Below are 23,800 nucleotides of genomic sequence, written 5' to 3' on the forward strand. Positions count from 1 at the left end.
ATGACCAATCCGTTGACAGAAACCTCCGAGAAAATGACCATGGCAATTCCTGAAAACTCCTCCACATGCAGCAGGACCGGGATTTCCTTTAAACAAACCATCTGTATTAAGCTTAACCCAAGGAAACCAAGGAGGAGACCAAAGGACAGGAAGAATAGTAAGAGCCTTGCGAGGGATAGGTTGGATCCCCAAAGATGAAATGATCCGAGTGTCAAAACCCTGAGAATAACCAGGAATAAACTTCCCACCATGAACAATCGCCGAATTGATAGACATGCAAAGATGATGAAAATAGATTGGACGACCCTCAAAAATAAATTTATTTCGAGCCTTCCAAATAGCTGAAATAGTAGAAAGACCCGCAAAAATCCATAAATTGTGTAATTGTTTGGAAAATGGCTTACGAACATATACATCCCAAAAAGCAACCAAAGAATCTGGAAGAGGTAAAGATGTACCAAATTGACATGCTAACCACCTCCAAAGTTGCCTAGATATCCGACATCCAAAGAAAAGATGAGCAGTAGATTCTTCAGTATTACGACATAAACAACAAATGGATGCCAAAGAAATACCACGTCGTTGTAGCGCATCTTCTGTAGGAAGTTTATCATGAAAAAGCCTCCAAGCCAAAATAGATAGTCGTGGCGGAATAAAATGTTGCCAAATAACCTTAGCCCAAGCACAATCACTATGTCTCCTTCGAATAAGGTGATAACCAGAAGAAAAAGAAAACTTCCCAGTAGGTGAGGGCTCCCAAATCAATTTGTCAACCTCAACATTTAAAGGCAAAGGTAGACGTAAAATCTGTTGCACAATTGAAGGGAATAAATTTGAAAAATAATCTGGCAAAGACCAACTTTGTGCTTCAATAACATCTGAAACCCGAGGAAGAACCTTAGGTGAAATGACCGAAAATAAAGAAAGGCTAATAATAGGCTCATCCAACCATTTGTCAAACCAAAAGGAAACTGGCCTCCCATCACCAATAATCCAACGACTATTATTATTCAAAATAGGCAAAGCACGCTTCAAACCATGCCACATAGAAGACCGTAAATAGATATTTTGATTTCTGTAAGGTGAAAGAGGAAAACGCTGACTAGCAAAAGAACCCCACAGAGAGTAAGATTGTAAAGCATCTCATCCAAAACTAAGCAAAGCCGTCAAATTCAAAGAAGCTAAATCACGAAGACCAAGCCCACCTACTTTTTTAGGTCCACGCACCATACTCCAATCAACTGTTACCAATTTTCGAGAAGATAAATCCCCTGACCAAATAAAATTCCTTGCGCAAGCAGAAAGATGCTTTAAAACGCAAGATGGCAATTGATAAACTGAGAAGCTATGAAGAAGTAAGCTTTGATAAACAGACTGTACCAATTGAAATCGTCCAGCCATTGAGAGAAGTTTACCTTTCCAACCCGAGAGGCGAGCTTTAGCCTTGTCTACCAAAGCTTGAAAGTGAATTCTCTTTGGCTTACCACGAAAAATGGGTACCCCAAGATAAGTGAAAGGAACAACACCCAAATGAAAGCCAAGATGCCTAGAAACATGAGCTTTACGATGGACTGAGGAATAGCCGAGATAAAAAGTACTTTTAGATGCATTAACAAGTTGCCCCGATGCACAACCATACTTATCCAAGAAATTTTGAAGAGAACGAAGAGATCGAACATTCCCACGACAAAAAATGAAAAGATCATCAGCATATAACACATGAGTAGGAGGGCAACAACCTCGCGGAGCTGAAATAAAAGTAATCCTTCCAGTAGAGAAAAGCGAAGATAAACCTCTACTCAAAGCTTCCTCTGCTAGACAAAAAAGAAGTGGAGAAAAAAGGTCACCCTGACGTACCCCTCGGGAGCAAGAGAAAAACCCATGCGGTGTGCCATTTACCAGAATTGAAAGGCAAGCTGACTGTAATAAAACACGCACCCAATCCACAAAGATACTAGAAAGCCAAAACTAGAAAGCACAAGGAGAAGAAAATCCCAGTTCAAAGTATCAAAAGCTTTAGCGATGTCGACTTTTATGCCTATGTTACCACCAAAAGCCTTTTTGTCCATAAAATTGAACCTTTCTGAAACTAGCCCAATGCAATCAGAAATACGTCTACCTTTCAAAAATGTCGTTTGTTGAAGAGAAATAATGCGAGTGGCAATTGGGCCAAGCCGATCAGCAAGAATCTTGGGGATAATTTTGAACAGAAAGTTAGCAAGAGCAATGGGCCGATACTGAGCAATCGTGGCAACACCTTCTATAAGCACCACAAAATTGCAATTGGCATTGGGATAAAGCCATCCACGCTTAAAAAAATCTTGTACAAAAGCAATCACATCTAAACCAACAATATCCCAGCATGACTGATAAAAGGAACCAGGAAAACTATCAGGTCCCGGAGCATTCGAGGGATCCATATAAAAGACAACACTTCTAATTTCATCTGCTGAAGGTAAACAAGAAAGAGAAAGATTTTCCTCTTCACTAACCATAGGTGGTATTACACCACAAACATCCTCAATTCCAGTTAGGGTGAACGAAGAATTATATAAAGACTGATAAAAGTTTACCACATGATCAACAATAGCAGTATGTGAAGAGAGTACATTATCACCATCTAAAAGAGTTACAACCCTGGAGGAAGAATGCCTACCTTGAGCATAAGCATGGAAAAAAGCGGTATTACGATCACCCTCAGTGAGCCATTTAACTCGAGCACGGTCATGCCAAAAATCTTCTTGCATCTGAAGAGCATTGAGGACAACCGTCTTAGCCACAACTTCCTCATTAAACTTCTCTTGCAAATTCCCATCAGAAGAAATACTATTTTGGATATTATGAAGTCTTTCCTTAGCAAAAGTGACATTTCTATGGACATCACCAAAAACATTAGAGTTCCAAACTCGAAGACAGCGCTTAAGGGCCTTAAGTTTTTCCAACATAACAAACATGGGACACCCATAGATAATAGTTGATTGCCAACACTTAGCAACCAAACCAGAAAATTCTGAATGTAAAGTCCATATGGACTGAAACCGAAAAGGTCGCGGATCTCCAAGACGACTAGCAGACGCCGAGAAAACTAGACAATTATGATCAGAAATGACCCTGGGTAAAGCACAACAACTAGTATAAGGCCAAGACTGTAACCAACGTGTGTCACAAAGATAGCGGTCAAGACGCCTCTCCATGTAACCACGGACATTCCAACCATTAGTCTAAGTGTAAAAAGCACCAGTAGTATCCATATGAGTAAAGTCACAAAGCTCAGTAGTACTGCGAAAGTCCTCACATGAAGTTCGAGCAGGCAAGTGACCACCCATTTGCTCATGCACTCCAAGGATAGCATTAAAGTCACCAATTGCCATCCACGACATTGTAGTATTAGAACGAATATTTAAGAGGTCACACCATAAAACACGATGAAGAGTCGAGGTAGTAGCTGCATAAACAATAGTAAACTGAGAAAGAACACCCTCAAAAGAAGTCTGAAAAGTAACTTGTTGCCCTGAAGAAGAAATCATAGTAGGAGAACAATAGTTCGTAGAATACAAAACCCAAATATTAGGCAATAAATCACCCCTATTATTGACAGTAAGTAAAGAGAGACCTAATGAATTCTAATAAGCTGAAGGAATAGAATCAAAAGTAACCATAGGTTCAGAGATGCAAACCAAGTCAGGATGATGAGAGTGGCAAACATTAGAAAGCTCCGTACGTGTATCAGAATTACCAATACCGCGAATATTCCAATAAACTAGCTTCATTTGGAGGTAGAAATAACTTGTCTTCCTGCCCTTGTAACATAGGGTTCTTCTTGCCTACATGCATCAACGTTTTGGTTTTTCTTTTATTTCTTCTGCTGGGATTTACTAAGAACTAGAGTAAAGTCATTTGAATCCTTCCCTGCATCAACAACATTGATCTCTTTCCTCGAACCAAAACCAAGTGGGACATCAACATCAACATTGTGGTCGATATTAATTTCTTCTGTAGGCACATCTCTCATCTCCTCTGAAAGAGTATCATTCAAGTTGCAAGAAGGGGAATCATTAATAATATTGGTTGGTTGTACCTCTAGAAGCTGTCTATCTGAAATTGTCTCTAAGTGACCATGAGGATCTGTTGATAAATCAATGACCTTGTCAGCCAACACACTTAGCTCATTATTCACAACAGTCATTAGTATTTGATTCGCAAAATCGTTGACTTGTTCAGCATGGCGTTGCTCAAGAGAGCTACAAAGTGGGGCCCCCATATCATTATTAAGTCCAGTAGAACGCTTATTGTGAATAATTTCAACTGAATAGAAACGTTCCATATGTATAGTATCACCTGAAGGAGAAACAGTCTTAGCCGACGGTTTTGGATGATAAACTTGACGAGTTGGTGATCGTCCGCGACGATGCGCCTCAACATCCAGATGCATCCCATCGGAATGATTACCCTTTAAATGTCGGCATTTGTTTGTATTATGGCCAATTACACCACAATGTCCACAGGTTGGTGGCAAATTCTCATAAATAATATCAACAGAAAAACCATGTTGTTCCCGCTCAACCATAATAGTTGAAGGCAAATCAGCAGAAAGATCCACATCGACCAGAATTCTAGCATAATAACCATATAACTTTTCACGTGTAGCATGATCCAACTGGAGTGGGGTACCCACCCCACGAGCAATTTCCATAAGAATGCGAGGGTGCCAATACTCTTGACTTAGGCCATATATTTTGATCCATACCTGAGCATGTGTTTGGGGAAGGACATCACCAGGTTTGAAATCTGGTTGCCATTGAGACAACCTAAAAAGACCAAATTGAAGTGTACAGGTTCCACCACCCCACACTCTTCTCATATCTTCTTCGCTGGAAAAGTGAAGATCAAAATATCCCTTGCCAAGAGGTATTAGTTTCCATGAATTGTGAAGCTTCCATAAAGAAGCCAAGGCACTCTTGAGAAACTCAGTCTTCATCAACATCGTTCCTTTTTTTTAACAAACGCCTACCAATGAGGTTTGTTCGACATGAAATAATTGTTCTTGATAAAGGTCCTCATTGATTTTGACATAAGTCACATCTCCCCGAATAGTAGGAGAGGGAAGTTGACTTAAATTAACTAAACTTTCCACACCATTTGTGACAATGGCAGCAAAGGTCCGTGCTTTTGGAAGTTGTCCGGATAATTGACCAGTGGCAGTATTCAATTTGGAAGCAGTAGCAGAGAAGTCAAGAAATCCCCATGGGCATAAGGCAACGGGTGACTTGTCCATGGAAACCAAGAGATTAACCTAGAACAAAATGCATTCCAAAATAATAATATAAAAAATTAAATATAAAATTAGATAGTTCAACCTGTTGAAAAGTGTGTAGGTGCAACCAATTGTTGAAAATCCTTCAAAAGCAAAGTCTGTTGGTGCAGTATAGGTGCAGCAAGACCCTAAGAATTGTTGGAGATGAAAAACCCCAATTGCGGGCTATCGCAATTCGCAAACAGCAGCCAATCTTCAACACCGAAGAGTAACCAATGCAGTGAAATAGCGAACCAAGACCAACGGATGGCAATGTGGAAGATTCAACAACAGCGTTGGGACGATGCCGCCTAGGACGACGCCGACAGAACACCGTCAAACCCTAGGGACACGAGCATGGGGTTTAAATAGAGAGATGCATAAAGGACATACAAACGGGATACAAGAGAGTCGCTTGTCACCCTTGGCACTTAAACATTTATTATTTAAGGTTTTCTCGCTATGCAAAAACTGTTATTGACACTTCATCAAAGTCATGTGGCGCTTTTTTATTATAAAATTATAACAAATTAAGAAATTACACTTTGAAGAGAGTTTGAATAAAATGACTCTTTGAGTGGCAATAGCACTGGCGGAGCCAGAGAGAGACAAGAATAGCCGGTTCTATCCTGAATTTTCACCCTGCATGTTCTTACGAGGTTGTAGCTCAAATTGGTTAGTGGGATTTTGCATTTCCAAGTTGCCATGGTTTCGACTCTTTGATATGTTATTCCAAATCCTTCAGATTCCTTTTCTAGGCCATATGGACAAAAAAAAACATTATAATTAGTCTTCTGTATACCATATAAAAACTAAGCCCTCTTTTTTGGTCAGTTTGATATAAAACAAGGGTTGTAGCCTACTGTCTAGAGGACAATTTAATTTCTTTTTGGTCAAGGGGGAAGATCCAATTATATTGAAAGAAAAATTTCGTAGTAAAAGTTTTAAGTCATGACTTTGAATTTTTGTTCGAATCTAATGTTTTAATTTTTTTTTTTTTATCAAAGACCGTAAACAAGTTTTGTTCATATGACATAATTAGTTCGATATTGAGTTTTTCGACTATTAAAAAAATATTGAGTTTTCACATAAAATTTAAAACCCACCACTCTTATTTGATTTAAATTTTCCATTCCAGTGAAAAAACCTTTAATTTTTTTTCCCATTATACTCATGATTAATCCATATCACTTATCATTAATTTAGGTCTATTGACTTGTCCACGGCTGCTTTCATATATTTGCTAATTGCCATACCAAATTAAACCCCCATGCAGCACATAACAAACAGGATTTTGGATCCTCATCCTAACAAATATTAAAAAATGATAACCATACACTATTTTTTTTTCTCACACGTATCCTTATTTAGTAATGTCTGTTTGTTTCCATTTTATTTATATAACCCGTAGACCAAAATTAAAGGGTAGTACTAAAACGAAAAAAAAGATATGAAATTATCATTTCCGAACCATATATATATTTTTAAGAACTTAGATTGGAACTTGACGCCAACCATGTTTTGTTGACTTTCCAGATGTCTAAATCCACCTCTCGCCTTTCTTTTTTTCTTTTTTTTTTTTTTTTCTTGTCATGTTTTATGTAGTGGTAGGCATCAAACTAACCAAACCAACCAAACGATGAAGCGGCCGGTTTGGTTTGATTTTAACTAAAGAGAAAGTGAAACAATTTAAAAACTTAATCGAACTGATTTATTTTAGTTTGGTTTGATTTTGATATTTTTGAAACTAACCAAAACTTAACTGAATCAACCATATCTTATTATCCTTTAATTAATTATTTTATTTATTTTACACATGTCAATGTATGGTATTTAGAGATCTTGCCATATACATATTATAAGTTTAATAACTATTACCAATGAGGAGATTCATTTGTATTTTATGCTTATGTGAAATTATAGCTAATAAATCGTTTGACCATGAGATTTTCTTTAAGTGAAACTTAGTCCCAGTTGACATGTTGAAATTTTTATGTTTTGATAAACTCAATCTTTAGAGTAACGTGAAGGGGTTAATTACACTAATACGTCTTGAGGTTAATTGATTCACAAAAATCTCTCACGTTTGAAACATTTCACGAACACCTCCTGAGGTTCTAAATCACTTTCACATAGCTCCTTTAGGGCTCACATCACCTTAAAATATTTTTTTTAAAGACAACTTTGCCCTCTTTATTATTATTTTTTTTTTTTTAGTACATCAACTTTTACACTAGGTGGAGGGGGAGTTCAATTAAGCCACACAATAGGCAGTCTAATTTGGAATTGGATCTCATCCGGATCCACTTGTGGGGATCCTAGGGATCCCACATCATAACCATTCATCGTGTATTATGCGGTCAAAAATTATTTGACTTTTTTTATTTAAAATTAAACACAAATAGTATACGATGAAAATTGACCGCACGATATACGATGAAAGGCTAGACTGTAGGGATCCTTAGGATCCCCACAAGATGGATCCAGAGATCCTCTTCCACCTAATTTGGCATCGAATTCGACATCCACGAGATTTGAACCTAAAACATATCATTTCTAAGCGAAGAGGAATACCACCAAACCGTAGTACGAAGTGACTCATTATTAATTTACTTTTAAAAAAAGCCTTTAAAAATAAATGTAATAAACTGTACAATGCTCTTTCTGAAAACGGTAACGTTTCTTCTTTGAAGTATGTGTTTCTTCTTTGAGGTATGTTTATCATCCTCAAGTTGAGGTTGACTCAGAGAGCTTTCAACAGCTTTTCTTTCTTTCTTCTCATCTGTTTGTTTGCGGTTGCGGATCAAAATGTACACATACGTTAATTAACTAGATATAATTACTCGGGTAATTGACCAGTCAAATTAATAAAATCACTACTCAACAAAATTACCAACCAAGAATAGATGCATATTTTCAATAGAAAAAGGGAAATTCTATACAAAACAAAAAGAGAAATGTAATTATATCTAGAGGATAATTCTCGCACAGTGACCAAAAACAGCAATTGTTTGTTTATTATGTTTCCTCAAACTCAAAAGCTGCAACAATTTTGGTTATTATGCAGAATTACAAATAATATATCTTTCTTTACACAAACCCTAAAACAAACCAAACCCACATATGCCAAGCCATATGCGGATCTCACCTCGGAGCTTTCTGGGTTGGCGGAGCATGGTTTAGGGTATACTTTTGAGTTTTGACAAAACAATAGAATAATTTTTTTTAGAGTTTTTATTATATTTATTTGTTGAAGCTTTTTTTTTCTTAAGTAACTCATAATGAGGGCAAATTTGTCTTAAAAAAATATTTTAAGGTGACGTTAGCCCAAAGGGGTTAATACGAAAGTGAATTAGAACCTTAGGGGTGTTGGTATAATGTTTCAAACGTGAGAAGTTTTTGTGAAAACACGATAAATCTCAAGAGTGTTTAGTATAACGATATATTTCATACCAAACCAATTCAAATTGAACCGCGCCCACTTATAGTTTATGACACCAGACAAACGATCTTTGTAAACCCTAACACCACCTTGACCCAATAAGATACAATAAAACCTCTCTAAACTGTACTCTAGGAATAACCTCAAACCAAACAAAATTTCAGTCCCAAGTTGGGACTGATTATGTATCGGATAAACTTCATATTATAATAAGTTATAATTTTTCTTGATCTTATCTTAAAGAAACATCTCCACATAATTATAATTATCAATTAGTACAAAAATATGTAAGAGATAAAATAATTGGCGCCCAAAGAATCCTATTTAAGAAATACAATATTCATTAAAAATAAATAATTCCATAAATAATATTTTTTAATTACACCTCTATTAAGTGATAACCACCCTAAAATTATAGTGATTCGGTCCCAAGTGTACAACTTTATAGAAGTTTTCCTGGATTCGTTTTTCTTTTTATTGTTTGAGCTTGTGGGTTGCACTTGTGCTCGATTGATATGAATAAATTTCGATTTTTCGTTTACGAGTCCAGTGGACGAAAAATAAGCCTGAATGTGTCACACAGCTTCAGCCACATTCATCACGAAATCTCCTTGAACGATGAACCTGGAATCTACAAATTTTCACTATGTAAAATCAGACCAGGAACACATGATACAATCACATACAGCTTCTCAAGAATTTTGCTTTCACAAGCTTTCCGATACAAGAATAAGAAACAATCGGACTCTTCGCATACGGATACCGTCCAACCGTCACCGGAATTGGAAGAAAGGCCGCTTTGGGGAGATTGGAACCATTCCGCTCTTCGACCTGAAGACTTTCTTTCATTGGAAATGGAAGATTTACAAAATGAATAGTGCAAGGTTCTTCAGATCACAAAGAAGTGTAAAATGCGTTGCAATGGCACCCGAGAAAATATGGCTTTCGTAGCCATCGGATTTCTAAGTCTGTCCTCAATCGCAATCACGCTGTACAGTATGGGGAGTCCGACGAGGGGGAGTAAGGTCGAACATTCCCCCAAGAATAAGTGAACTCGTTCTAGATGCTGAATAAGTTTCTTTGCCCAACAATTACAAATTCCTCACCCAGAAAAAATAGGACAAAACCACTATAAGCAAGCCTTTTTTCACCTCCGACGAAAACTCAGCCAGCTCGCATATGCACTTTTGATAAAACACTCACAGAGCTGGCTTTTCCGGATAAAACCATGTGAATATCAACAAAAACTAACCTCACAATATTCCGTTCAAAACCCTCTGATAATAATCATACTGCCTTGTTCGCCATGCGTCCAAGCTGCTGCTGATCAAAGAAAGCACCAAAGATACGCATTGCTGATAGAAAGCATCAAACAACAATGTTACAACAATAGCAACGAAATATAGTGCACTTGAAGAAAAAACATAAGAAAACTAAATCAAACCTCTTCTGTCAAACTCAAGTGAAACCGTTTCCGCAGATTCTGTATTGTTCGTGCACCACCTTTAAAGCATGGAAAACCCGAGTCCTGGGCAAAAGACATTTTAACGGTAGCCTGAGTTAACCAAACATTATAAAAGCGGGCATTTTGATAAGAGATTCTCCCTAGACTCTTGTATGCTCATCAATCGACCACACATGCACATTGTTGAGTTTTATCTCTTTCTTCATGAAAAACATCATTTTTATTGAATTGAAATGGAAGACAATACATCCAACAGTGGTGAAGATATCAGGAAACAAACAGGACAACACAGACGAACAAGCTCTACCAACAATCACAAACTAACTACAGCTCTCCAAACCAATAGGGTAAAACAGTAATTCCCTAATTCCCCACAGGGTAGTGATTGCAACACACCCTTTTTCAGCTTGTGCACACTCTTTGTTAATCATGACTGTTGATTTTACTTAAATTGTTCAATCTAACGGCTACAAAACAAAAGGGATTGTGTATGAGGTGAGAAAGGCTGTGTGAAAATCATTTCCCTTCCTGAAATTCTGAAGACACCACACCCTCAATTTCTTTTCATTCCACAGTTGACAAAAAAAAAAAAAAGGACGAGCGCATTGACAGCAAAATTTGGTGTTACCTGCAACATCTCAACAAGAAGAATAATGCGTTCTGCATGCTTCCGACATGTAAGGAACCCTTGAATGCACAAAACCTGAAAACAGCGCAAGAGCTTACCCCCAGAGAATATAAAAACATCCAAAGACATCGATGTCCATGAACAAAAACAAACTAAGTTTGTCTATTGTTACCTTAAAATAATCAAAGAACTCGCTAGGGACTCCCTCAGCATCAGAATCCATGACCTAGCATAATCACACTTTCAACTTAGAAGGCAAAAATGATTCACCCTAAAATGTTAACAAGCAGCAAGGAAGATTATTGATGGAAAGTGATAAACAAACAATATAAGCGTGTGTCTCTTACCTCAAGAAGTTCACGTGTTAATTTGAATGGAGCACTCTCAAAATTTACACCCCCAGGCGAATTGGAGAGCATGAAACCAAAATCAATATGTATAATATGACCTTCTTCATCCATTAAGAGGTTCCCATTGTGCCTATCCTTTATCTAAACAACAAACACATCGGTGAAAAATTATTATATGACCTTCAAGGACTAAACAAGGAGAAAACCGAGGATCAAAGGTATTTGATAAACTAAACATGCCTCGAGTACATGCTACTGAATGAGAACAAATGTCAAACATACAGTAGATAATTTAAATGTTCACTAACATTTGAAATCATACATATACGTATGCAACATATGGCAGATTCCAGGGTTAACTTATAAATGTTTAGGAAAGAGATCATTTTATTGTACCAAAGAAAAATAATGATATTTAGGGAATGACAATCTTGAGTATAACAATCAGGAGCCATACGTCGTCAGAAAGTCAAGTAATTTCTTAATTGCATTGTTGTTAAAAAAACTGTATCTCCTTGTACTAGTGACGTATATAAGAGTTTGCTAACAAGTACATTACAGATTAACAAAGCAACTAACATGGACAATTTTTTAACCAGTAGTAACATGAACATGATATCATGAACGATTTTTTATCCTGAAGCAACATGATAAAACATATAAACACAGTGGGATATATGTAACGTATCTCATATACACACAAAATGCCATTTTTGAAATTAACATCTGAATTGAAGCTTAATTTCATTAGAGGTTTGCCCCTTCAGCGTAACTCCATGACAGAATTAACACATTTTCATGTTTTTGTTATAGAAAGATAGAGCGAGATAGATAGATACATAGACAGATAGAGAGAGGGGGAACCATACCTGCAGAAGGTAACACACTAGAGAATACCCAGCCATACTTTCAACAAAATTCCTCTGTAAAACAAATAAAATAAATAAATAAATCAAGCCTTTCTATTCACAAAGTACATTAGATTCAGTGAAATTAATTAAATGTAACTAGGAGACAAAATAAAATTGGCTCATTGCACCACTTGAATCTGGATTCTGGACAATTTTCCTTAGTGTACATTTTTATTTAAATTCGTTTAGATGACCAAAATATTGATGGGTTCATTAAGTTGGTACGGGACTCGGGAAAATCTGGTACTCAAAAAAAAAAGAGAACTGAGAACATCTAACATATAATTCATATAAATAGACCAAGATGGAAAACCTATTAGGGAGACACATCAAGGTATCTATTGTTCTTTTCTGCCAAGACTAATCAAAATCAAAATCTGATAGAATAGAAGCTGATCCATGGAATTATACACAACTCACAAGTGACAAGTGAAAGGGACCTTCAAAATCAACTTCATTTGCATCTAACCAAATAAACATTTATGAGTATGCCAAAAGATTACTCTCATCCAGAAGTAACTATACAGAATTTTAGAAAGGACAGGGTAAAGGCATCATATTCAAAAGCTTCAAAATGATAGCATGGCTTCAGATACTGCTGAAAGTGGCCCAAACAGATATGCATGTACTGTAAGCGGGGCAATTGGTCAAACGACATTACAGAGAGCCACTACAGTATAAAACCATATGACATGCTCTTGCAATTATATGCTTCAACCATAGTTGCCAGATACGGGGTACGGTTCGAATTCGTGGTTCGGTTCGGGTACGGAATTTGGTAGTAACCTAAAGTACCATTCGTCAGAGGGTACACAGACAGTACGATATTCAGTTCGATTCGTTAATTCGTTAAAAACATAAATTAAAAATATTTATAATATACACTTTACAATAATATTTATAGTTATTGTAGACAATTATTTTTGTTTAAATTGATTATTTGTAAGCAATTATTTGTTTACAAATAAAAAACAATTAATTCACTTAGTACTACGGTCTAGTGGTATTCCTCTTCACTCATAAGTGAGAGGTCTTAGGTTCAAGTCTCATCAAAGGCGAATTTGAACCACATTATTGCTAGCCCATTGTGAGGCTAAACCCACCTCCTCCCCCTAGTGTAGAATCTGTAGATAATATTATTTGTTCAAAAAAAAAAAAATATATATATATATATATATATTAAATTAATATGGAACATGGGAAATGCTATCAGCCTCCGACTCTTTACTTCTCTAAAAATAAATACTCCAGATGGGTCCCCCCACTAACACAATAAAAAAAATTAATTAAACTTAATATTTTATCTCTCTTCCTCTCCCTCGTCGTCTTCCGTCTACCTGACGAAAATCAGAAGCACAGAGCTTCCTAAAATTCCAGTTGTTTCCATCCTCTCTTCCAAAAAATTACAGCTTTTCTGTAATCTGATTAGAAATTATTAGAGATGATTAGATGAACCACCGAATCCAAAAGGTACCAGTACGTCCGTACCGATACGGAATTCAGAGGTGATTTCACCGAATCCGGCAGCTATGGCTTCAACAACCAATTTGATCCAAGTCCTACAAAGTCTACAAAGTTACAAACAACCTCAATCTGGCAACTCTATATGCTCGGAACCTTAGGAATGTACTGTCCACTAATTGAATGTCATATTACTAGAAAAGGGTAGTGACTATGCTTAATTGACTTAAGAACTTATCCTCCTGTCCTTATTAAACGTCATTACTTCTAGAGTTGCCAACAAATAACCCTAATATCCAGAAACAAAGAAGGAGAGAGTCATTATAAGGCAATTCTTAAGTTCCCAATCTCACCAAGAGTTTTCATATCCTTCTTACCTTCACCCCACCCCAGCACTTAAAAAAAATATAAAATAATACAAATAGAAAAATCAGTGTCCATTCCCCCATTGCAATTATTACAATTAACCATGATGAGAATAAAACTGAGCACTAGAATACATGTTGATAGACATCTGCTTCATGAAGTGGCAGATTACCTGAGCAAGTTTAAAACTTGGAGAATTTTCTTGGTACTTAGCAGCAAAGAAGTCTCGCAAGCTCATGATGTTCGGATATCTACTTTTGATAGAATGAATTGAAGCCTATAATACAGCAAAGTATATTATGGAAGAGGTGGTGAAGTTTTGAAATTCTTAATTCACTTAAATAGAACAAGAGAACAGAATTACCGTATCTGGAATTGTTTCAATGAGAGCTGTGTAAGAAGAAGTAACTAAGATTTCATAAGGGCGCAACCAGAGAGGAAGACCAGCTTCTTGGAATATATCTGCCATCAAATCCAATGTTATAGTCTTCAACTAGTTTTCAGGAGTGGGTTCAACTACTGTGAAACAAAATGCAACAAGGAAATGATTTTGATAAATCTGGAAAGTAACATAACAAGTTGAATTTAGTTCAATTAATATTTTCAGTTTGTTTAATTTACTGTCTAATATGGGACCACGAGATAAACATTTTCAAACCCAAAAAAGACTAAAATATTGAGGATGATGAAACAGTGAGGTTGATAAAAATTAATAGTGGTTCGTATTAGCAAACATATCAACATTGGTTCAACAGAAAATGATAGTTAAATCAGGTCATTTAACACGTCAATTGAAGATTACAATAAGGGCGGATTCCAAAAGTACCTATTTCAGTCCCACTGCAACAGCTAGTTTTTCCTCTTAGTATCTTCTTCTATTTTAAGTGCTCTTATAAGAAAATAACTAGGGCGTGGGAGTTCTATGTGAAGTTGGACAGTTTTATTTGTGCCTTAAGCCCAGCCCAAACACTTGTGGCAGCCGACTCAATTTAATACCAACAGAAAAAAAAAAGAAAAAAAAAAAAAAGAAGAAGACAACTCTCATCCTTGATTGCACAACCCAAATAAAGAGCATTTCCTGACACACAATGCAATCCTCAGTTAAACTGTCAAACAGACATAGAGGTTCAACTAGCTTTCTTCAAGTAGATTTTCATTGGTTCTCCACGAATTCTAATAGAAAGAAACAAGAGGCAGAGTTCAATGTTTCCACAATGCATCTTTTTTTCCATAGGTTTTAAGAAAGCATTTTACCTGACCTACTCAAACCAAAGATTGAGTAGTAAGTGAGGGAGAAGGAAGTCAGAGAAGGTAGACAGAACTGCTTTCAACAAAACAGAACAAAAATAATTAGAAAGACACTTACCATAAAAGTGAGAAATAAGTTGCACAGCAAGATGCTCCTGCCTACAATCATCACCACTCTTCACGATAACCTGCACCAAGTATATATGAAGCTAAATACAATACAGTACCAAGAAGTCTTGAACATACAATTATAGAACCAATAAATGGATAAGAATGTACAGAAGAAAACCAAGGCCAACCAAACTTAAACTTTATTTAGTTTAACATAAACACCTCAAACATTCCAGAAAAGAAAAGACAACCAAAATTAAACCTTTCCACCCTTTCAAAGGGTGACCAAGTTAGTTTGACATGCATTATTGTGTTATCCCCGACAGAAGTTAGTTTGACATGCATTATTGTGTTATCCCCAACAGCTTAAGCGTTTCAGGTCCAATGGTAATCTAATGTGGTGATGAATCTCTGGTTACAAAATTCCTGGAATCAAATTATTTTATTCCCAATCCCCAAATTTGCAAATATATAGCAGGGCTGCACCTATATGTTTCTCGTTGTCTGTCTCTGCATGCACAAGATAAGGCTGCAAGCCACGGCTGGTGTTAGCTCAAGATAAATCATTGGCCAGTCCCTAAATGCTTGAGCCTTTGGGGTCTTGCAGCTTTACCTGACAGCTTGACCGGATCTTCAAGGATGTTAGGGGATTGGGAGTGGAGGAGGTGTAAAAGACGGTCCAGTTTTGGGTGGTGCTTTGCACTTCTGTTTTTCCTGTATTTAGGGACACAACTCTGTTTGATATTATTCTAGATTGGAAAGTTGTAGTGTCATGATTAATTCTGGTGTCTTAAGCTAGAAATAGTTTGTTAAATGAATATTCTTTTCTCTTCTACTCATGGTAGGTTACTTGTCCCCTTTTCTGTACAGTTTCTATTAAAAAGGTCGTACCCAGTGCACAAGGCTCCCGCTTTACGCAGGGTCTGGGAGAGGTGAATGTCGGCTAGCCTTACCCCCATTTATGGAGAGGCTGCTCCCAAGTCTCGAACCCGAGACCTACCGCTCATGGGCGAAGGCACTTGCCATCGCACCAAGTGCGACCTCTAAAGGTCGTGCCCAGTGCACAAGGCTCCCGCTTTACGCAGGGTCTGGGAGAAGATATTGTTAGCAGTTAAGCAAAACAATTAACAGTTATGTTTTAAGTTTAACCAGCTTCATCTGAAAAATGAGAAGATAAATTTAAGAATGTAAATTCTCAAATTCATGTTTCAAAGCAATCTCACTCAAGTGAGAAAGGGGGCTGACATAGTCACTCAGTTCCCAAATTTCCTCAACTTTACCAGAAATCTAGTTCATATGTGAAAACCTTACCAACACTCTCTTGATCAGACTAAGTTTTTTTTTTTTTTTTAATAAGGAAACGATTATATTTAAAAGAGGAAAGAAGCAGAAACAACAGTGAGAGAGAGGAAGTACTCACTGAGTGCAAGTCCCAACCAGGTAACTTTCCATGAACTGAAGCTTTTCTTAATCTCTCCTTCTTTACCTCCCAAAGTTCGCCAGACAAGGCATTGCTGGCTTTGGGAGTACCACCATTAGCCTGTGGTGAAAATTTTGAATGTTGTCAGATAATATAATCAAGCATCTCCACGATACAACTCTTAACACAATTTCAAATTCTAGAAATGTCACCATTGGCTGTGCATCTGATGATTCCTGACCAGCCCCTTTCAGAGGAAGTCCAGGAGGTGCTTCTCCTTTTGCTGCAGCAGCCTGAAGAAAGTTAAATTTATGAACAAAGAAAGAGATAATTAGAATATAAATTCATGAGTAACATAAAACAATCCAAACTTATACAGATAAGTTCGTTATTTCAGAATGCGTCAATCTTATTTGTTTAACTTGAGGCTTCAATGCCATTACAATTAACCTGTGCATGGATGTATAAGCATCTATGCTACTGCAATGTCAATTTATGAGGCAAGAAAAATAATGTGTGCACAAGAGACGGGAATCAGGTCTGTCTCTCAAGTTGACAAGACAATACAGGAATGTCTGTGGTGCCAGATTAGGTTCTGGTCCGTAAGCATTCTTAAAAAATAAAGTAATTAATTAATCAACAACTTTTATACAGGAACAAGTTTCTCATCTTTTTGAATTAAATGTAGATGACTGAAATACATTGTATGCGAGATCATCTCAATAGTATTACACCTCATGAGAAAATGATTAATGTTCAGACAATCTAGAATGTTATGTGGTTAGACAACCAACAAAACTACAGAATCAGAAAAGAAAGCACCTGATCAATGTTTCAAGTACAGAAGTTGACTATATAATATAGCAGAATGACTGGGAGGAGAAGATTGCCCCACAGAAAATCTGTGTGTACGTGTTTATCAGCCTATTGATACTGGTGAATAAACGAAACTTTGACAAAAACAGTTCAAATAAACATATGCAAACAAGCCTGCTGAAGACAAGAAAAGAATATTATATGTAAGAAATGAGACAAACATATGCAAACAAGCCTGCTGGAAACAGTTACATCAACTTGGGGGATATTAGTACAAAAAGGATAAGCAACAAGATAAATGTGGTTTTGATTCAAACATCAAATAAATGCCAAATTAACATCAATTTAGTGCTGAAGACCAAACAAGGCCCACCTTTACTTCCTCTATAGCCACTGTACTTGGAACACGACGGTGTTCCTTCCGCCGAGGGGGGCCTTGATCCTCAATGTCCTCCATCCTAACACCAGGATCTGCTGTAAGCACCACCCTCACCCACTCCAAATCACTCTCTTGTGCTTCTTTTGATGCACAAGTCGCAGCCTCTCTACGTTGATAATTCCTTGATATATTCTCTGCTTTTACTGTATGACTATGCAATTTATTCTCCACAGATATTTTTACTGTAACAAATGTCGCTTTCGCATCGGACGTATGTGACATTGCCTGGTCAATTGCTTGAGCAGTTGAACTCGACATCCTATCATTACTATTGCGATAGACCTCCTGGACAGTCCACAAAGGATATGCCCACGGAGGCGGTCTTTGCAGAAGTGCATCCCCATTTGCTAAAGGAATTCCCCCTCGAGAAAGCTTTTGAGAACCAGATTTGTCCTTTGCATTGCTTAAACAAGTTTTCACAAAATAAAGCAAAAACAAAAGAAATAGAATATATCTCAGCTTCAAACAATTACAAGGGAAATTCAATTATCAAACATGGAAACTTGTTTCGATCAGGGGGAAAATTAGACTATAATGAAATGAAAAATTAAGCAACCGTAAGCGTACCCTGTAATTTCACTTTTCAGGACTTCAACACATATGAGATACGGTGCCTTTTCCCTAGAATTCAAAAGAACAGCTTCATCTTCTGGAATATAAACCACGCGATACATCCCCTTCCCCATTGGAAAGCAAACTCCTAATAGTATCATCAGCAATATTCAATTAAGAGTATCGAGGTAACTGTAAATACAGTTGCGGGCATAAGACTGTAGACTATCACTAACTAAAAGGGTAAAATAATATTCAGAACAGTAAGTGACAAATTCCGTCCAATTTTTCATGTGTAAGTTGCATTGGACTCCTTTTCAAATAAAATTATACCTAGATTCTCATGGAATCAAGGCTTTCATATTAAAATAAAAATTATGCACAAGGCAGACCACATGAAAGCACACACAGTAGTAACACCTTCCAGGAACAGAAATTTGGGAGGGAAAAGGTGAAAAAACAAAAACAAGATCAATTTATGCTGCATGATTCTCAGACGAAACATGCATGGCCACATTTTCCAAACTGACATACAGAACATTTATACAAAGACCAAACAAATCTCAAATTTACGAAAATGATCCCTTCCAAGTATGGCATTCTGCAAAGCATTTCCAACATCTTTGAAATAATATTTTTAGGAATCATATTATGCTACGTATATATAATATAAGTTTTCCAAACTGCTCAGAAATCGAATTCACGGAATTTGGAAAAACATTTCTACAATCTTTTCAATTTTCAAAACATAGTTTGGTAAATATAACACAAAGGGCTCAGAAACCCCTAAAGGAATCTATCTTCAATTTTAAGATGTAACTTGGGAAACCCTTTAAAAATATAAATATTGACTAAAGAAATACCTCCACTATTTTGAGCTTCAGCAATGTGCAAATTGATCTCCGCAAGTGACTAGATATGCAAGAATAAAAAACACATGTCAGACAAAAGATTAAAAATAACAAAACATGCACGTTTATTTGTGATAGAAAATATCGACATAGATTCATTGAATTAGGTACGTTAGGTTCCTTGTAACAGTTAGTATGGAGCTAACTATTATTACAATGAAGATAGAATTGTTAGAGATGTCAGATTGACTTGAAATTTTACGCGTATGGTGAGCATGATTTGAGCATTAATCAACCTAAGGATTGATGAAAAAGAAATCAATGAAAGAGTTAATAAATAGTAAAATAGTTTTTCATCGGTGTCAATTAGCCATGCCCACTAGCAGCGGAGGGTGGGGTCATTGAGATCATACGACCCCAATAAAATCAATTGTATCCCTCTAATTTTAGCATTGACCCCAAAACAATCTAAAAAAAAAGCAATGCATACAACACCATGTTTTTAAGTGTATGCGTTGCATTTGTCAAGGGAAGAGAGCACCTTATACATTGGTCTTCACCTAAATAGTCAAGAGTACGCATTACATATTGCAAATGTAAGGGTAAGGTAGCATTTATGTATATAGGAAGCGATTACTGTGAACACCATTTTGCCCCATATGCACACCACCTTCTAATTTTGACCCTTAATTGTTCTTTGATTTGTTCAATATCATGTGGCTAGAAAAAAGATAAGTGCATGCAGAAAGTGAAAACAGGGGTGCATAAATTATTTCCCTATGTATATGAGGGGTGCATTTTTTTCTTAGAGAAAGGAAGAGTTCAACAACATTTGCGTAGAATAAATTGGTCTCAAATTTTATATAGGAAACTAAATTTGATATAAAGGACATCTCTAGCTACATATAGTGTAACCTTCAATATTTTTAATGCCCCCATTGTGATTAAATTCTGACTCAGACACTGGCCATGCCCATAAATGCTGTGTGTGCAGAGTAAATGTAAATGAAAAGCCAGATGAACATCAACCTCACGAAGAGCACTCTTGCGATCCTCAATTGGAAATATATCCACTAAGCCATAAGACGTCTCACATAGTGACTGCACAAAGTCCAGCGACTCATGATAAGCCCCTTTACGGTATTGGGATGTTGTACCATTTGGAAGTGGGGGTTTCACACTTGACTTTTCATTTTGCTGCTTTGGTGAACCAGGGCGTTTCTGTCAAAACAAAATAACAGTGAATAAATATGATCCATCAAATAAGTTATGCATCTCTTTGAAATGAACTTTAACCCCAGTGAATACAATAGAATGGAACTGTATTGCCTATAATTCCCTCATCTTGCACATGAGTGTAGTTTAAGAGGCTAAGAGATCAAACCATGCCATGATATGTTGGTAGGATTAGAGGCAGTATTATGTCAATGCATCACCAAATATCAGAATACAAAATATAAAACTAACGGAAGGTAGAATTAACCGCTCTTCTGCTACTGAAGTTGGGGAAATCAACTTCTCGTTCAACCAGTCAAATTAGAGAAAGAAAAAAAACTGCAAATGACCCTACGCAGTCAAAGTTCAAATTTGAACAACTCTAGAGTTTGTACATTATATTCAATATACATGTTACATACCTACATTCTGTGGCCTTCTAGAACTACATTTCCGTGGCAGTGCTTTATTGTCTATTAGTTGCTCTGGTTCTTGCTGTTCTGCTATTTCTATTAGTGGTCTTCTTGACCACTTTTGTTTGGCCTTTATTGCTTTATTGTCTTTTTTTTTCAATAAAACAGTCTCTTTCGCAAAAAACAAAAGTAAAATAAAACAAAATAAGCACAGACAGCAAGGCCATATTTCCACTAAAAGCGAAGCAACACATAGATAAGTAGATACAAGCTTACCTCTTTGTGTTTTCTTGAACCAAATAGCTCTGAGTCTTCAACTGAACGGTCACGATCCCTAAACAACTTGCGAAAAAAATTCTCAGTCCCTGGACTACTTTCTGGCAAGCCACCAGTACTGCTGTTTTCATTTGCAGCAATACTTTTCGCATCTTCAGGATGCGCACGGAACAATCTTCGAAACAATGAAAAGTCAGAAGGCTCTTCTTCATCTCCATTGGCACTCCCTTCCTCAGTTTTATCATTCCCATCTTTCTTGTCGTCAAACTTATCCCTGAAGAATTTTCTGAAGAACCCCTCTTTTTCATCATCTTCAGCAGATTTCGAACCTTTTTCTTCAGAGTATGGTGCATCTTCATCCTCATTCCTATCAATCCGGTCCTTCTTGTCCTCAGACTTATCTTTGAAAAACTTCCGAAAGAAACCTTCTTTTTCTCCATCTTCCACTGATTTAGAGATTGATTTATCATCAGAATCACTCTTACTATCACGAAACAATCTCTTAAAAAACCCCTCGGAGCTTGATGTCAATTCCTCATCATCGCCTTTACTATCCCTTAATAGCCTCTTAAAGAAGCCATCCTTCTCTGCATCATCATCCTTCTCTGAGGACTTCCTAAAGAGCAAAGAATCTCTAAGCTTAGAACCTGTCTCATCATCACCTCTACTGTCTCTTAAAAGCCTCTTAAAGAACCCATCCTTTTCAGTGTCATCGTCATCTTTCTCCACTGACTTTCTAAAGAGCAATGCATCCCGAACCTTCGGCCCTGGAATGAATTTTTTAAAAATTTTGTTCTCATCGGGAGAGAACGGAGCACCATCCTCTTGCAGATTGTTTCCAGATGAAGGTGAGAAAGAAAAAGACCTCTGGGCAGGTGGTGAAGACGTTAGTGACAACAATTTCTGTTTTGATGACAATATTCTATTCAATACCTGGTTCTTGCTCCCAGGACTAGCTGACTCATTTTGAGGACGTACCAAAGGTGGCCACTCACCCATCAAAGTGGCTGCAATCTGACACTTCTCCTGAATCCTATTAATTCCTTCATTATCATCTGAGTCTTCAAGCTCCGCCAATAAAAACCAATGCACCTTCAGTGCTATCTTAAGTGACTTAGAGCACATATCAATAACAAACTTATCCAAAGATGGGCTAGGCTTGTGCACTGACATGTAACATATCTGAAACAAGTAGCTCTCGATACCCGATAAGGGAAGAGTGTACATTCGATTACAGAGGTAGTCACGCACCCCCGCATGATCATGCTTGTACAGGTAGCTAACAGCGATCCATTCGCAGAAAAATGCTGAGTCAAAGAACCGTATGAGCCACCCATTCTCACCGGTGTCACTCGACAGGTTCGTCCGAGAGGTGATCTCTCGGGGCAACTCTCCCTGGACTTTTGAGGACCCAAGGCGGAGTTTTAAAATGGTGCCATCCATTAACATTCAACCTTTTTTAAGAAACGAAAAAATTATGGTAATTACCTACAAAAACTCAAACAAAAACAGCCTCAAAATATATACTTGAAAAGAGTCAATAGGAAAGAATATTAACTTCAAATTATTTCAACTAATAAACCTTACACCGTCCACATGCTACATCACAAGTATAAATTACAATTTAATTCCATTCGAATTAAACCGTCAAATTTGTACTGTATCGGACTCATAAAAAAGATATGAAACTGGTACTGCATATCCAATAATTCGATTAGCTACTACATACAACACTAAATTTCTTAGCTTTGAATTGAACAGCAATGCGAAACTATTCACTAATTTGCAGTACTGGGTTTAAGTGAAAGTCCTACACAACAAACCAGTGTGTTCGATAACAAGATCAATTCTTTTGCATTAAAGTTCTTTTCCCCTACAGGAAACCCTAGAATACTACAATAGTCAAATTCTCCAACCCAATCAGTGCATCCTACGATCTAATCCTCAACATAATTCCAGAGGGGTTTTGATTATCAAATAGCTGAAACAATGCATACCCAAAAAACAACAGAAGAAGAAGAAGAATCTGAGCAAAATTTACCTTTGAATCAGAAGCCCAAAAATTGCTATATTTCCTTGGAAATTTCGGCAGCGGAAAGCCGAAGAGGTGAGAGTGAGGGAGTGCAAATTGAATCAGAAGGAGAAATGGGGAGTCTTGATTGCTTGATTGATCTGGAACATCAGAATTGATGAATGATGAACCCCCAATGGACTCGAGAGAGAACCCACGAGACGAAAGAACGCCAGAAATGTTGGGGGGGTTTCTTAATCTATTTTTCCCATTATTTTTTACTAACTACATTTCACACACTAATTTTTAAATAAGCCACTAAATTATCCTAAAAGTGTAAAATTATATCAATTTACACCCTTAATCTAATAATTATTTGCATTTTCATGAAATTGCAAATATGGTGAGTGTAAAAACACGTAGGTGCAATAATATGCAAGTCATTGACTAGAAACTCATTAACTTAATTAAAATGTTGATGCTCAGATATTCAAAAAATGTAAATCAAAATAATTTCAAACTTTTAAGAGAC

General features: G+C 36.8%; 1 protein-coding gene across 3 annotated transcripts; it reads right to left on the minus strand.

Annotated features, from left to right (window-relative positions):
* Window positions 1–9,360: 9,360 nt before the first annotated feature.
* Window positions 9,361–23,630, minus strand: LOC103421893 (phosphatidylinositol 4-kinase beta 1-like). 3 transcript variants are annotated; one of them, XR_011570989.1, is made up of 17 exons: window positions 23,299–23,548; window positions 21,258–22,745; window positions 20,383–20,574; window positions 19,366–19,414; window positions 18,518–18,650; window positions 17,885–18,353; window positions 16,908–16,988; window positions 16,696–16,815; window positions 15,283–15,352; window positions 14,281–14,435; window positions 14,089–14,193; window positions 12,048–12,101; window positions 11,176–11,319; window positions 11,001–11,054; window positions 10,829–10,903; window positions 10,180–10,263; window positions 9,361–10,090 (listed from the first exon to the last, which is right to left on the minus strand). XR_011570989.1 is itself a non-coding variant. In XM_029108579.2 (17 exons), exons 2-17 carry the CDS (start codon window positions 22,704–22,706, stop codon window positions 9,989–9,991), a joined length of 3,279 nt encoding a protein of 1,092 aa, XP_028964412.2. In that variant the 5' UTR covers window positions 22,707–22,745; window positions 23,299–23,630; the 3' UTR covers window positions 9,361–9,988. The 3 variants fall into 3 exon arrangements, 2 of the variants coding, with proteins under 2 accessions (XP_028964412.2, XP_008358161.3); XM_029108579.2 differs by having other exon boundaries at window positions 14,281–14,378; window positions 23,299–23,630; XM_008359939.4 differs by having other exon boundaries at window positions 14,281–14,378; window positions 21,258–22,711; window positions 23,299–23,508.
* Window positions 23,631–23,800: the final 170 nt, after the last annotated feature.

Source organism: Malus domestica, chromosome 09, assembly GCF_042453785.1.
Source record: "Malus domestica chromosome 09, GDT2T_hap1".
Lineage (NCBI taxonomy): Eukaryota > Viridiplantae > Streptophyta > Magnoliopsida > Rosales > Rosaceae > Malus > Malus domestica.